This window comes from Camelus ferus, chromosome 3 (genome assembly GCF_009834535.1).
Source record: "Camelus ferus isolate YT-003-E chromosome 3, BCGSAC_Cfer_1.0, whole genome shotgun sequence".
Lineage (NCBI taxonomy): Eukaryota > Metazoa > Chordata > Mammalia > Artiodactyla > Camelidae > Camelus > Camelus ferus.
Window position 1 is genome coordinate 92,077,334 of NC_045698.1, and position 16,599 is coordinate 92,093,932.

A 16,599-nucleotide genomic window follows, 5' to 3' on the forward strand; every position below is an offset into this window, starting at 1 on the left:
TATTATTAATTCAATTTACACAATAACCTTTTGAAATAGGTACTATTAGTCATTTTTATAGAAAATTAGAATAACTTTTTCACAGATTTTAAAAACTGAAGCATAGAGTCATTAAGTAACTTGTCCAAAGTCATATATATTGGGCAGTGACAAAGCCCAGGTCCAAATCCAGGCTCTGGAAATCTCTCCCCCTAGATATCCACCTGACTCCCTTACCCCTTTCAGAATTACTTTGTTCACACATTACCTTCTCAGTGAGCCTACCAATGATCTGTCCAGTTTAAAATTCCAGCCTTCAGCCCCGGTCTTCTTATCTCCCCTCCCTACTTTATATTTCTCCACAGTACTAATCACTATGTGATATACCATATACATGGTATATATTATATGAACATATACACAGCTTTATTGAGATATAATCACATATCATACAATTCACCAATTTAAGTTGTACAATTCGATGATTTTTACTATATACAGAGTTGTGCAACCATAATCACAATCAATTTTAAACCTTTTTATCACCCTAAAAAGAAATTCTATACTCAATGCCATCAATTCCTCTTCCCCTCACAACATCCCAGCACTAGGCAACCACCAATCTACATTGTATATCTGTAGAATTGCCTATTCTGGACAGTCCATTAAAGTGGAATTATATAATATGTGACCTTTTGTGAAATGATTTCTATCACTTAAAGTTTTCAAGTTTCATCTCTACTGTAGAACAAATCGGTAACCTTTTACTTCTTATGGTTGACTAATGTTCCATTGTATGGATATACCAATTTTTATCCTTTTATCAGTTGATAGGTATTTGGGTTGTTTCTACTTTTGGGCTACTATGAATAATGCTGCTACAAGTTTTTAATGTAAATATATTTCATTTCCCTTGGGTGTATACTACAAGTAGAATTGCTGGCTCATTTGGAAACTCTAACATTTGACATTTTGAGGAACTGCCAAGCTGTTTTTCACAGTGGCCTCACTACCAGCAATGTAAGAGGTTTACAATTTCTCTACATCCTCACACTTGCTATTATCTTGCCTTTTTTTTTTAATTGGAGTATAGTCAGTATACAATGTTGTATCAATTTCTGGTGTACAGCACAATATTTTCATCATACATATACATACATTTGCTTTCATATTCTTTTCTGTTATAGGTTGCTACAAGATATTGAATATAATTCCCTGTGCTATACAGTATAAACTTGTTTATCTATTTTATATTTATTAGTATCTTCAAATCTCAACCCCAGTTTATCCCTTCCCACCCCCTTCCCAGCTTGGTAATCATAAGTTTGTTTTTTTTATGTCTGTGAGTCTGTTTCTGTTTTGTAAATAACTTCATTTGTGCCCTTTTTAAGAATTCCACAGATAAGTGATATATGGTATTTTTCTTTCTCTTTCTGGCTTATTTCACTTAGAATGATGGTTTCCAGGTCCATCCATGTTGCAGCAAACGGCATTATTTTGCTATTTTTATGGCTGAGTAGTATTCCATTTGGTATAGATAGATAGATTGATAGATAACAACTTCTTTAGCCAGTCATCTGCCAATGAACATTTAGGTTGTTTCAATGTCTTGGCTATTGTAAATAGTGTTGCTATGATCATTGGAGTGCTTGTATCTTTTTGAACTAGTGTTCCCTTTGGATGTATGCCCAGGAGTGGGATTGCTGGATCATATTGTCTTTTTATATTTTTAAGGAATCTCCATACTGTTTTCCACAGTGGCTGTACCAAACTACATTCCCAGCAACAGTGTAGGAGGATTCCCTTTCCTCCACATCTTCTCCAACATTAATCGTTTATGGATTTTTAAATGATGGCCATTCTGACTGGTGTGAGGTGATACCTCATTGTAGTTTTGATTTGCATTTCTCTGATAATTAGTGATATTGAGCATTTTTTAATGTACTTATTGGTCATTAGTATGTCTTCTTTAGAGAATTGTATGTTTAGATCTTTTGCCCATTTTAGGATTGGGTTGTTTGTTTTCTTCTTTTGTTATTAAGTTGTATGAGCGGTTTGTATTTTCTGGAGATTAAGTCCTTGTAATAGCATCATTTGCAAATATTTTTTCCCATTCCATATGTCTTGCCTTTCTTATTACAGCCATCATACTGGTGTAAAATAATATCTCACTGTGGTTTTGATTTGTACTTCCTTGATGACTAGTGATGTTGGACATCATTTTGTGTGCTTATTGACCATTTGAATATCTTTTCAGAGAAATGTCTAGCCAGTCCTTTGCCCTTTTCATCTTTCTTTTCATTATTAAATTGTAAGATTCTATATATATTCTAAATACAAGCCTCTTTTCAGGCATATGATATGCATATATTTTCTCCCATTATGAGCACTGTCTTTTAAATTTCTGAATTTGAAGCTCAAAAGTTTTTAATTTTGATCAAGTCCAATTTATATATTTTTTCTTTTGTTGTACTTTTGGTGTGTATCTAAGAAACTACTTCTCAACCCAAGACATGAAGATTTATTCTTTTAAGGGTTTTATAGTATTAATTCCTATATTTATACCTATGATCTATTTTGAGTTATTTTTGTGTATAATATGATATAGGGATCCAGCGTGATTCTTCTGCACATAAATAACCCATAATCATTTGCTACAAAGACTGTTCTTCCCCCACTGAATTATTGTGGCACCTTTGTCAAGTATCAATTGGTCATAAATAGTTGGGTTGATTTCTAGACTGTCAATTCAATTCCATTAATCTATGTATGTCTATCCCTGTATATGTCTATCCTGATGTCAGTGTTGTAGTATCTTGATTACTATAGGGTTGCAGTAAATTTTGAAATCAGATAGTGTGAAGCCTCCATCTTTATTCTGCTTTTTCAGGATTGTGTTTGCCATTCTGAATCCCTTACATGTTCATAGGAATTTTAGAAACACGTTGTCAATTTCTGCAAAAATACAGTTGCAAGCATAACAGGGATTATGTTGAATTTAAATAATTTGGAAAGTATTGCCATTTTAACAATTTAAATCTTCCAAGTCATGAACATGGAATGTTTCTCCATTTATTTAGGTCTTCTTTAATTTCTTTCAGATGTTTTGTAGTTTTCAACATGTAAATATGCCCCCAAGGGTAACCACTATCTTGACTCTAACATTATAGATTCGTTTTCCTTGTTTTTATACTTTATATAAATGGAATCATAACTTCCATAACCATAAATGGAAGGATAACTCTTTTATATCTGTCTCCCCACATTCAATACTATGTGAGAATCTTCCTTATTGGTTTTAGCAGTTCATTCTTTTTCAATGTGGTGTAGTATCCTACTGTGTGAATATACCACAATTTGTTTATCTCATTCAACTGTTGATGGACATTCGGGTTGAACCCAGTTTGGGGCTATTACAAATAGAGCTGCTCTAAATATGTAGGTGTCTTTTGGAGCACACGTGCATTTCTGTTTGGCACATACTTAGGCGTGGAAGTGCTGGGATTTCCATATATTCTACCCATGTTTATTGTCTCTGTCCCAACTAGAAGGTAAGTTCCACGTCTGTCTTATTTACTGTTATGTGCCAGCTCCCTAACACATTGCAGGGCTTCAATACATAACCTTCTCCAGGGCCTGTGTGGTCACCAGCTACCCACCCCATCCTGGACTCAAGACCCTATGCCAGAGACTCGGACTTAGGGTGGGGAAGTGGGGCTCAGCGGGTTGGCGCTCGGTGGGCGAAAGAGTAGAGGGGATCCTTCACCCACCTGTGTGCCCTGTCCCGCCGCGTCCCAGGTGCGTGCCCCTCACCTCGCGAGCAAGTGGCCAGGAGGAGCGAGCCCCCAGCGCCCGGGCCAGGGCTGCGGGGTGGGCCCGCAGAGACCGCCCCGCCCCGCGCAGCCCCAGCTGCGTGTCCCGGGCGCTGGGTTAGAAAAGGCCGGGTTAAGCCGGGACCCAGACCCAGGATCTGGCGCCGCCATGGCCTCCGGCGGGCAGCCCCCGCCGCAAACGTTGGCCTCGGAGGTAGGACCTGTCCAGCGTCCAGGCGAGAGTCCGGACGCAACGGCCCTTCGCTGTCTTCTCCCGCCGCCTCCGTGGAAAGTGTCTCTCCCCGCGGCGAGCCGAAGTTTCCCGGAGGCGTACCAGCGTGGAGCGGCCCGGCTCCCCGCACCGTCCGGGACTGGACCGAGGTTGGGGGCAACGAAGGCTCGACAAGCTGCGGGCCCCGTCCCAGCCCTCGCTATATGGAAGCCACCCCCACCGCCCCGCGACCTAAGCCAGTGCCTCCTGGAGCCGAAAGACTGGGCAGGCGTTGTGGACGAGCGCCAGCTGGACGCCCACTTGACGCAGGCCCTGGGCCGCGAGGCGCGCCTGTGGCGGGGCGGCCAACTCCAGGTCCCGGTCCTCGCGCGGGGCCCTCCCAGGAGCACGTTCATTCCCCTCCTCACGCGCGCACCGGACGCGGCCGTGTTCCACCTGCACCCTGGCTCAGGTGAGCCGCACCCTGGAGTCAGCACCTTCCCCAGGTGCGTCCCCTGCACGAGACAAGAGGCGGCATTCTCCGGGATTCTCACTGGAAACGGTGCTTCTCTAGTAGGTGCTTGTGACGAGGGCTTGTTTGAATTGGGGAACTTTGCTTAGGACCAAAACAATGGGTGCGGGAAGAAGGGTCTGAATTGAGGGAGCTGCTAGGCAAGAGAGGCACTTTATCCGACCGCGATTTAAGGCGAAGGCGCTTCTCACAGCTCCTCTGGGCACATTAAGCAGGGGGTCGAGCCACTGGTGCACCAAGTCCAGCCACCAGAGACCTTCCCTGCTCTCCCCGACCTCTTCTTTTCAGCAAGTGGAGATCTGCGACGCCTTCCAGGAAGTCATGTTATGGCTCCTGAGAACTGAGAACATCTTTGACTTCTCCCAGACCACTTTTAACCTGGCTCTTAGTATCTTCAGTCGCCTCATGGTTTCAGTAAAGGTAGGGAGATCTCTGATGGATGGTGACAGATGTTGGGGGCAGAAATTGACCTCTGTGTCCCATTGCTGCCTGACAAGTGAGCCATCCCAGATTTTCAAACTAAGGCTCATAAACGATGTAAATAGCTCCAAGTGGTAGAACTGGAATTGCAACCTCTCCATATCCTACCACTGTGCCTGTCTGGCTCAGTGTTGGGCGGCTGACAGGGGTCCATCTGGGAGCATGAGAAAATATAGTTGGGAAAGGACTCCCCATGTGATGAGGTGGGGTGTGCTTGTCTGGACTGGTCCAGTGCAGCGAAAGGCCAGGATGGAGCTGTGTGTTGCCTGAGATAGTGTCATATTTCCCACCTTCAGTCAGTCCTCCAACAAAGGACTAGACTAGTCAGTTATCTGTGGTTCTGAAACCAAGTTTTCACTGGTCACATCTAAAACTGGGACCAACTTTCTTATAGATAAATATAATCAGTCTTTTAAAAAAATTAAAAAGAAAAAACTTAAGTTCTTAAAAAAACACAGATGCTTTATAGTTAGTTTCTGGCATTCATATTCTGCTCAAATGTGTTTCTTCCATATTGCAGATAAAAAAGCATTTACTCCATTGTGTCACAATTACATCCTTAAGACTTGCTGCAAAAGTTAACGAAGAAGAGGAGGTATGCATCCCTGGAAGTTCATTCTCAGCTGCTTTCGAGGTATCAGGGTGTGTAACACTGGGAGCACTCAAGTTTCCTGAAAGGTCTGTGCTCTTGGGAATGGGCATTTTGGAAAACTCATTACCTATCCAAGATCTCTGCTGTTCCTTCCTAAGGACTGCCAGAATCTGGGACCCTACAAATGAGGAATTAGCACAGCTGAATGGTCTTGGCCCAGCAAAGCCAGAGGCCTGACATCCTGGCAGATATGATATGTTGTTTCATTGGTTGATGCCAGATGCCACCTCCCACTAAGCAGAGGAAAAGGCCTTCCAAACCATATGGCCTAATGGCCACCCCTCAGAAACTACATCTAAGAAAGTTGCTTGAGACTTAAGGACTTGGCTGTATCAATGAAACTGGTCTTCAGGGACTCTGGGACCTTTCTCCAAAATGGGCATGAGGGCCATGTGCAGCAGGTGGAAGAGAAGCCCCCATAAGTACTTCAGGCTCGCTTGAACTTCTCAGTTGAACTAGGGCTTCTGTTTAGTATAAGATTCTTTTCCAATATCCTTCCCACACCTCCCTTCCTCCATCCCTCCAACCTCTTCCCCTTTCAGGATAGTGGAACCACCGCCATTTCTACAAGGACTCCCTTGGCTGTTCTCAGGAACCAAGGGTGCCTGAAAAAGTTGCTTATGTGTGCAGTTCCAAACAGTCAATAAAAAATATTTTAACTCTGTTTATTAGAGTATAATTTGTGTCCCACAAGATACTTTTGTCCAATTAAAAGTCAAGAAAATAGTCCTTGAAAGAAATATTTCTAGAGGTTATAGTAATACTTCATCTAAAAAAGTAGGACCAAGCCTTCAAAGCACTTGGTACTTGAATGTTTACTCATAGACAAGCCTTATTAGTCTCCCTGGGAAAAAGTCATAGTTTTTCCAGAACTGAATTGCCTTAAATAAAGGCTGAAAGGAATGTGTTTGCAGCTATGGTGTTGCCAAAACCATGAGAGGTTTTATCAATGAATCTGTCTAATTTAGACCATGAAGCTCAAAGGCTACTCTTCTTCTCAAAGACAAGGGAAAAGATAACAGAAATGGGTAGAGCCTACAGCTGGAAAGCTTTGAGTGCATTCTTACAGCTGAATCGGGGAGACGGCACAGCCCCAGCCTCCAAGGCACCTTTGGGTATGAGCTGGAGTACAGTTGGGGAGCAAGACCTGTTGGCAGAGGGTGACCATGTGACATTCACTACATATTGTCACAGGTACCTGGGGACTTGACAGATAGCCAAGATCTGGTTTGGTTTTTCTTTCAGAAGCAGCTTCAGTGACAGGTCACTAGAAGACAAATCTACTAGGGTCATAGATGCCCAGCCCCCCCAGGGATAAGAAAACAAAAGCTACCATGACATGGAGTAGGGCTTTGGCCTCTTTATTTTCTTTTTACAGTTAATTCCACGCATATAAGACTTCATAAAGCACTATGGCTCTGGCTATTCCCCGAATGAGCTGCTGAGGATGGAGCTGGCTATTTTGGACAAACTGCACTGGGACCACTATATTGGGACACCGCTGGATTTCTTGGCCATAGTAAGTATGAGGACTTTCCAGAGCCTACCCTGGACTCATTTGTGCCTTTGGAACAGCTGTTCACAACATAGGATGGCAAAGCACACATCCTTGCACATGCATCACAGTGAGGTGACCCACAGGCTCACGACATACGGAAGAGTGAAATTTTATCTTAAATCCAACACAGTTCCACCAGACTCCCACTTCTAAAGGACATTAAATTAACTTTACAAAGATTTTTAGACTGCACTATTATGGTGAGTTTCTCTTTTAAATACACACTGCAAAAATATTTAACTTTCCATTCTATGAATACTGTACATAAAAATCTGTCTGCTTTTGCTACACTTTACACACATTCACTTAGCTGTCTTTCTTCACCTACACACAATCCTTATTGAGGCTTTAGACCATATATTGATCTGGCACTTAAAAAATGTCATATTAGTTTGTATTTGTTTTAGTTAGAGAATGATGGTTATCCTTAAGGGTATGATTCTGTTAGTAAGGCAAAATTATGCAATGTGGAAATGTCATGGGGTTTTGGTCTGTTATGAAGCATGAAGATTAAATCACTGAAGGCTGTATCATGAAAACTAGTCACTGTTGCCAAGTTGCAGAGTTTCTTTTCATGTCCAGCAGATACAAGTAACTCTTCTGCTACCTTAATCTTGAATCGTAGGCTTCTATTTTTCAGAATTGAAACATTGTCATCTGGGCACTTTAGGCTCATAATGACCATGTTACAAAACAAACTGTCTTTTTCTTTCCAGGGTTGAAACTGAGCTTGGCCACAGAGTGGGTATTAAGCTTTAAGCCCCTTGTGAGGCCATGACTCAAGCCCCTTGTGGGGGCATGAATGGAAATGAAAAGGGTTGGACAACATTTGATGTTCCCTGATGGAAATTTTTAAATTGTTTGCACTTTTGGTCATTGATAAATGAAAAGTAGGGGGTTTTCTGTTCTAACGTTAAAAACCACGGTCTCCAGTTCCACGGCCTGGTGGTCCTGGGCTGGCCCCACGTGAAGGAGCTGCTGCCTCAGAGGAATCCTTCCCTCCACGTCGCGTCCCTGACCAGGCAGCTGCAGCACTGTATGGCGGGCCACCAGCTGCTGCAGTTCAAGGGCTCCACACTGGCCTTGGTCATCATCACCTTAGAGTTGGAGAGGCTCATGCCCGACTGCTGTACTCCTATATCTGATCTGCTAAAGAAAGCACAGGTAGAAATCAACTTTGCCCTTGACCAGGCTCTCAGTTTTGCCCCTTTAGCTGATGCACTCTGACCCCAAAAGGGCACCCATGGCCCTTCTTCGCCCTTGTGGGCTCCAGAGGATGGTCTGGCCATCATGACTCTGAACAGAGTCTTCCTCGGGGCTAGGCTTTCCACACATGGCACGCTGTCTGGGCTTCGGTATGAGACACAGATTACCTTCATCAGACCAATTGGAGTGGGTTTCTCTGACAGTGAGAGAAGCTTTATCTCAGTGGCAGTCCTTGTAGGCAAGAGGATGCAGGGTCATGTCTAGCTCAGGAGGAAGCAACCCTGGGGGTAATATTGGGGAATGTAAATTTCAGACCCCTGACGCTCAATCTGGTACCAGGCACTGGGGTACCATGAGGTAGACACTGGGAGGTCAGAATCGCTCAGGATGGACAGGGTAAGATGGAATGCAGTTAGACTAACAACAGTTTTACTGAGGTTGAAGAGGGAGGTCCCTGAGATGGTGGTGTTAATGTTATTAAGTTGGGTGGTTGGATCTTCCTGAATTGCTCCATGGTAACATTTTGTCACTCAGTTACTCATTCTTCAGAATGTAGAATGGATCTCCTCAAGGATCACCGTTCTGTTTTAATTACAGGTCAGTATTAGGCAGCTGAACCGCTGCGAGGAACTAGTAAAGCAGCAGCTGGCAAGTTCTGAGTCATCCTCCTGCACTTTCTATTTCACCTGCCAGCCTCTGTGTCCCTACCCCAATGCCCTTTAGAGCATAATGGTGATCCCTTCTTGGTTGGACTCCTCTCTAGTCTAGGCTTTATGGATCCTATAACAAGAAAGGAAGAAAGCCCAGAAAGAGCAACTGAGAAAATGTTCCTGAGTCTTTAGAAGAAAATGAGGGGGGAAAAAGACAGGTTGGGGTCCCTAAAGGGAAGGGTAGTCCTGACATATCAAAACCCTGCCTCCCTCACAACCCTGGGCCTGAGACCAGGGAGAAGGAATAAGTGCTCATACTGCAGCTTGGTTTTTCTTCCTTCTCCATCAAGGGCTGGATCAGCTTGTCAGACAGCTGGAGTACGAGGCCAGGGGTCAGCCTTGTGGTGCTGACAGGCAAGTTCTCACTGTTCCACCTGCCAGAGCTGGCCAGGTTCTCCCAGCTTCCCAGGCTCATACCAGGAACATGTGCAGCACTTCAAGTCCCAAGTACCCTGCCTGCCCCCTGCAAAAGTGGGACAGTCTCTCCAGATACGTTTACGCTGACTTGGCCATGATTTATATGTTTGCTTTATAAGGACTCAATAAAGTATGCTTTGTTTAATGTACAGTATTTGGTCAAGCTTTAGGCACATTTCTCCTTTGTTACTCTCGAGCAAAGTAGTTTCTTAGCTTAACTAGAGGAATGTCTGTGTTAAAGAATGACATTTCAAGGTGACCCTTGTGATGGGAAGGCACAGCTCCTAGAGCTTTTAGTTGAGATGGGCTAGTTCTGAGGCTAAGCCTGCTCCAAACACTGTGCTGTCAGAAGGAGGAAGAGATGACGAGCGTGGCTGTGAGGGAGGAGCCAGCTGCCCCTCGGAAGCTGTGACACTATAGAGCCATTCTCTAGGCAGTGGAGTCCAGCTGGCATCTCTGCCAGCTGGGGCTGTGTAAGTAGTGGTGGGGGTATGAATGGCTGAGCCACACATTTAGAGGTGATTTGTGAAGTCCTTTCACTGTGAACAGTTTTTTTTGTAAACGTGCTAAGCCACGGGGAGTGTGATCTGCCACTAGGCACAAAATAATCAAGAACCAGATATACTATAATAGTGTTGTATATAGTCAGCACAAATCTCTGTCATTTGTTGAAACAAATTTGCTTGTTGGAGCTTTTGTTAAAATACACCTTAATCCCTTTCAACCCTGTCTGAATCTCATTTTACATGTATTGGATACCAGGTATTTAGACTTGATAGAGTTAAATACACTTGAAATACAATCTCCTGGGTCCTTTCAGTAACTGTCCTCTAGCCCAGCACAGATGAAGATGCTGGGGGCAGCATGCTGCTCTTGGCCACAGCTCCTGCCAGTGGCCATGACTGCCCTCTGCCGCTTTCCTTCCACTGTGAGTGGGCGCTGTCGTTGGTAGGGCGGGGGCTCATCCTGAGGGCCCACACCAGCTTGGGCTGTCTCTGACTTCAGGGAACTGCTGAGAGGTACTCAGATTCCTTAACCAAGTAGCTCTGGTTGTAAGCTGCATCCTCAGAGCTAAGCCAACTCTCAATCTCTTGAAGAAAGGAGTAGGTGTACCTGTGAGCAGCAGCATGGACGTAGGTAAGGGACAGCCTTGTTGCTTCATCTTTCTGTAAACATTCCTCTTCTTTGGGGAAGCAAACTTTCGTATTGCCAAAGTAAAACACTTGGGAGAATCAATCTTTCTTTCTTCCTCCCTCTCTTTCTCTCTCTCTCTATCTTTCTTTCTTTTTTAAGTTTTTACGCTGTTCAAGCTTGCCTTGGGGTCCTAGGTCCCATCCTACTCCCTTCTAACATTTTTCTCCCTGAAGTTTAGGGACTCCTATCCCACCTCAAATCAGACTGCTGATCATTGTGGTGGAAGAAAGATGGACACAAACCATCTTCCTTTTGTCCCCACCTGCAGAGGGCAGGGATTGGTGAAGGACTGTGGCTGCAGAAAAGGGAGATAGAAGAGAGCTCAGAGGCAGATGGGCTAAGGGAAGAGCAGAGAGATGAGCATCATAGTCCTTTCTTAAATGTGTCCAAATATTACTTCCCATAATTGGGTGAACAAGTACAATGTTGTACCCTCCACTACTGTGACCCTACTCTCCCTGGCTTCCTGGAGCATCTCCGTCCTTCAAAGCTCAGTGAAGACTTTGCCTCGCTGCTACTTGCCTCCCCCTGGGGAGAGCTGTGCTGTCCCTCACTGGGGGTGCCTGCATGCCAGACTCCCTGCTGGGCTGTTGGCTCCCCAACCTTATGCCCCCATCTCCTCATTTTGATCTCCCAGAGATGAGCCGACTGTCCAACAGAGGAAGCTCCTCAACAGATGGACCCAGCAGATCGCCACTGCTTCCTTCGACCACCAGTCTGCCCTTCCTCAACCAAATGTTTGCCTACTTAGGAGGACATCCCACCTCTACAAAACTATCTCAGGTTCACCAACCTACACTGTCAAACCGCACACTTTAATAGTGGCTACATTTTCACTGTTCTTCTGTCATTCCATCAGATGGCCAAGGAGCAGCTATAGCTGAGGAATGAAGGGTACAGAAGACCAATATTCAAACCCCAGTTCCTCCAGCTAGGAGCTGTGTGACCCTGGGTAATTAACCTCTCTGTGCCTTGCCTATAAAATGGGAAAATGATACCTAATCATAGGATTATTATGAAGATTAGAGGAATTAATACATGTAACGCACTTTAGAGGAATGACTGGCACACAATAAGAAGTCAAATGCTAGTTGTCCCAAGTCGAGCCTCCTCCTCAAGAATGTAAACTCTTCAAGGGCAGGGGCTGCCTTCTCTCATGTCCTGCTTCATCAAGTTGCCTGATAAAGATTCACTGACCACAGGCTGCATCTTCTCTTTCCTATCTTTCCTCCATCCCACACCCAGTCAAGAGCCTTACACAGATGCCCATGGCAGGATTCATTATTAAAACATAACTCCTATAGAAACTGATCAACCCCACAAAGTTCACAGAAAAGACAAGCTGTATTTTACCACAGCTGTAGCAGGTTAATAGGCTAGAAAACATTAAATCAGAAAAGCCACTGCCCAAAAAAAGACACCACAAAAACTCAAAATAAATGCAAAATTTAATGAAAAAAATGAGTACAAAGTGAATGGAAAGGAACAAAAACAGTCAATGAATGAAGGAGTAAATGAATTAACAAGTGAAGCAGTTTTAGAAAAGCATGTTAACGTAACAGACTAGCAAGCCACGCTTCCCTTGGGCCTTTTATCCAGTAATATGAGCTGTGCTTAACAGAGAACCCACACAAATACATACATAGACACATATGCAGTCAGTCTGCACAATTATGACCACCCAGAATCAGGTTATCCGTGACTTGGGTGACCATATATCCCAGTTTGCCTGAAATAGTTATAGCTTATGCCTGTTGACCCGGCATAATTATTAACACCATCTCCTTTCACTCTTCAAAGTCTCAATTTGGCCAATAAATTACACGGTAATTCTACCCCAAATCAACTTGGTTCATGAAAGACATGATAGTAAATGCAGCATGATCTCACTGACAGTCCTAATAATGCCAACAGATGATACTGAGATAGAAAGGGAGGGGCAATCAGATCCTGCAGGCAGGGGTCACATTCCACGAGGGGTAGCTTGTTAAATAAACAATGGCAAGTTTTAAGCTCACCTTGTACACCAAGGATTAATTTGGTCTTAGCTAAAAATGACAAAATTCCAAACACAAACAGCATGGGAGAAAAGTGCAGTGAGGCTCACTAAAGTTAATGGAAACTGTGGAGGCAGCTCAGACCCCAGAAAATGTAACAGTAACAGGTCTTCCCTGGGAAGCCTTGGGCCCACAGGCAGGTAACCGCCACAATTCTGGCCTTCCGTGTATGCCCGGGGTGCAGCCCGCAGACAGCAGTGGATGGGTGACAGAATCTGCCCACTCCACCCCAGATTGGCCCATGAACCAGGAGTCCTCATTTCTTACATGACCAGTGAACCGGTTGGGTCATTGAGCCTCATCTTCAGAAATACATTAGCTGACAGAGGCTATCTTAAAGGTCATCCTTCCAGCCAACTAAATACACTTGCAGACATATAATTATGCTAAAGAGAAGCCACTCGCAGTCCACATCTGCCTTAGATCTGCTGAGTTACCTTTTTGGATACCCATACGGAAGCATCAGTTATCAATTACAACCAGAGGTGGATTTACCGAGAAGCTAATGAAGTTTAATTCTCAACGCCACTTCCAAGGCCCTGTACCTAATTTTATACTCATATTCTTTTTTTTGAAGAAGACTTCTCAAATAGTTCAAGCTTCAAGCCCCTCAAAATCTGCATCCAATCCTGGTCATGGCATAACCCTTGGAGAATTCTCACTTTTGGCATCAATAAAACCTGCTCTGCTCCTGGCAAGGAGAAAAGGGCCACCTTTTTCTGGCCATGCCCTGGTGGAAACACACAGCTCACCCTCCAGCCTTCTCTGAGTGGCAGGAAGGAGCCAGAACCTGGTCCTGGAAATCAGTAAAGCAAGTAAAGGCAAAAAGAGGGAAACAATGACAGGAGGGAAGATGAAGGACATAACAAACTGCCAGTCTAACAATATATTACCTCAGCTTCCTAAGGCTTCCAACTAGGGAGTGCACTAGACTGTGAGCTCCTTGAGGGGAGAGCTGCATACTACTCTGGGTAGCCTGTGCCCAGCACAGTGCTTCACCAACATTAAGTGAAATCCTTCCTTTTGTCTATTCATTTTTTTGTGTCCTGTATTATCAGAACATATATTCTACCCTGATACTCTCAGTGGCTTGCAAACCAACAGGAACACAAAAGAATCCTTGTACTTCCTTACAATATTCTCCTTAAGAATGCAGCCAAAGGGGAAAAGCTCATCTGCTGTTTTTTCTTAAATTGGCCACATACGTCAGACACCTTCTTCTCTTTGCCGTGTGACTCAGCCAGGAAAAAGGGAACAATGACCTGGCATGACTGGGAGAAAAACCTTTCCTGACTGAGCACTCCTTGCATTTGGAATATGCAGGATTGGTTTGGGGGTCTTAGTTGGAGTCAAACACTTAACACACACACGTGGGGTTGGACCCTGGTTACAGGTAGCACCTCTGGGGCACACACACACAATGGCTTTGGGCTGCTGTTCCATTTACATTCACAGTAAAAACACTGGATGTGGTCTTGTTCATGATCCACTTTCATCCATAAAGAAATTCCAAACACTGCCATCACAGGACGTTTATTACCCACCTCTCCCTGTATTTTATAGGGGTACTTTATACATAAGAAAGGTTTAGAGATATTTTTAGTTTTAAAAATCAGGGAATCTGTGTTACTTATGAAAATAATAGGAGAGGATATTATTTGTCTTTACGCTCGTGCCAAAGTAAAAATTTAGAAGTGTTGTAAAAGTTATTATTGAAATTAAGCTCTAGGTTAGAAAAATTAAAATGAAGGGGAATCGGGCGAATTTTGCAGCATGTATACCAGACCACGCAGCCACACCTAGGGCACTGCATGAGTTGCCATCTTGACGCTGTACAATTAGGCCGAGCATCGCCAGCTGGGGCCTTCACTAGAGTGGCACAAAACTGCTCCGTCAAGGAATAGTGACACTGTAAATGGAAGACCAGCCACTGGCTCTGAAAAAAATAAACCTCATCAGTTTTGGATTCCAGCATTCATGGCTTTGACGAGTTTGCATAGAGAGGGTGGCCCGCCAGGCCAGGGCAGCCTGGGGCGGTTGGGGTTGGGGAACAAAGCAAGGCTGTAAACACTGGAGTCTGTACCGGCTCCCAGTCCGTCCTCACACCATGTTATGGGAGAAGGTGTAACTCAAGCAACTTAACACATGAAAGTCTAAAGTCCGCTCTTGACATGTAAGTCTGTGCGTGCGTTAACTGAAAAATAAAAATTAAAAAAAACAGAACAAAAACAGACACATTAAAAGATACGCAGACAACCAAATCAAACAGAAGCAAAAGACAGCAAGATAGACACTGGGAAAGGGCAGTCAGTTTGGCGTTTGTGACGAGCAAAGCAGAGAACTCGCTTCAGTTTATGGCATCCCAGGCTGAGGGTCAAGATCTGACTGGAAAGTAATTTTGCAAAAATGGATTACAATTTGAAGAATACAACCAATCAAAGCCATTCAACTAAATGGTCACCAAAAATGCCCCCCCAACTGCACTCCTGACTCATGTCATTCCTCTGACCAGGGCAGGAGGAAGGAGTGATCCCAGCCACCCCACCTACCCTATGCTTGGTCTCCACAAAGCCAACATGGGAACAGAGGGCTCTCTTCCAGAGGCCAAACTGACTGAAGCTTTCTGGAATGTCCAGCAAACAGAAAAGACCTGTTTCCCAGGCCCAGGTCACATGAAAAAAGCAGGGAGATCTGACACCGGTGACGAGCCCCACCCTGAACTGCGCTGGTGCCTCTGCAGCCAGCCTGCACCCCAGCCCACCGGCCCTCATACCCCGACCTGGCCACACATTCTTGCCTTCAGTCTTTGAGTGGTTTCTCCATAGCTTATTTCCTAGGGGACTTTGCATGCCTTTTCTTTCTTTCTTTTTTTAAATGAGACGGCCTAGGCTAAACTAGCAGGGAGCAAGGCAAAGTCTCTTCTGGTGCCAGCACCTGGGTCATAGACCCACATACCCCCTTTCAGGAGAAACCAGATTTCTGAGCCACTAGCTTGAAATCCACACAAGTTCCAACTCACAGAGCCCCCATGCTCACCAAGCTCACCAACCTCACCAAGAGCTAGACATGGGACCAGGGCTGGAAGCAAATGCAAAGCAGAAGGGAAATTCATATGGCTGAGGGCAGTGTGGGGCTGGGTCCTCCTCAGGGACAAGCAGGGGCTTATCTATCCCAGCAGTACCAGCAGCTGGGTTGGAGCCACCAGTCAAGAGGATGGGAGAAACTACAGAAAGGAGGAGGGTCTGTCCCAGAGCAGAAGACAGGCCTTAGGAATGAGAACTAACATCCAATTCCTAAATGCCTGGCCTTGTCCCCCTGATCTCCCCCAGGGAGAAGCTCTGTAAGTATCTTTTCCTTAGATGTGTCTTGGGGACTGTGTGTTGTTGGTAGATATGTGCCTGAGTCTGTGTATGTGATGGGGCAGGAGAGAGAAAGATAGTGTCATGGGTATGGGTGTGTGTGTGTGTGTGTGTGTGTGTGTTAGGGAATGCAAGATTGGGGGACAGGGGAAGTGCTAATGCCACAAGCAGCATCCCAGGGCCACAGCTAGTTTTGTACTACATGGCCTTAACTACAAGGCTCCACTGCTACCAAGGAAGGAAGGGCCTGGACACACACGTTCCCAAATATTCCAGGAGGAAATGGGATTCCCGGAAGAACAAGAATGAGGACCAAGATGGGTACACCTGCTTAGTTGCTAGGTTAGCAAGAGAAGGAGGGTACCTGACACAGGCCAGGGGCAGGGAGAAGTGGGAACGGACGAGATCTCCATAGTGTGATGTGGTGTGGGG

General features: G+C 44.7%; 2 protein-coding genes across 14 annotated transcripts in view; one reads left to right on the forward strand and one right to left on the reverse strand.

Annotated features, from left to right (window-relative positions):
• The first annotated feature begins 3,924 nt into the window (after nucleotides 1-3,924).
• Nucleotides 3,925-7,495, forward strand: CCNI2 (cyclin I family member 2). 6 transcript variants are annotated; one of them, XM_032476718.1, is made up of 4 exons: nucleotides 3,925-4,575; nucleotides 4,823-4,954; nucleotides 5,535-5,692; nucleotides 7,045-7,495. In XM_032476718.1, the coding sequence occupies exons 1-4, from the start codon at nucleotides 3,961-3,963 to the stop codon at nucleotides 7,046-7,048; spliced, it is 909 nt and encodes a 302-aa protein (XP_032332609.1). In that variant the 5' UTR covers nucleotides 3,925-3,960; the 3' UTR covers nucleotides 7,049-7,495. The 6 variants fall into 6 exon arrangements, 5 of the variants coding, with proteins under 5 accessions (XP_032332609.1, XP_032332610.1, XP_032332611.1 ...); XM_032476719.1 differs by having other exon boundaries at nucleotides 5,535-5,648; XM_032476720.1 differs by having other exon boundaries at nucleotides 5,535-5,609.
• Nucleotides 7,007-16,599, reverse strand: part of SEPTIN8 (septin 8) — a 53,836-nt gene continuing 44,243 nt past the window's right edge. For 3 of the 8 annotated variants that reach the window (XM_032476713.1, XM_032476712.1, XM_032476710.1), the window contains exon 10: nucleotides 7,007-8,373. In XM_032476713.1, coding sequence (XP_032332604.1) covers nucleotides 8,208-8,373 — 166 coding nt within the window. In that variant the 3' untranslated portion in view covers nucleotides 7,007-8,207. Of the gene's footprint in view, nucleotides 8,374-12,181; nucleotides 15,003-15,040; nucleotides 15,194-16,599 lie in introns of those variants that run through there. The other 5 variants (XM_032476716.1, XM_032476715.1, XM_032476711.1 and 2 more) reach the window with 4 other exon arrangements.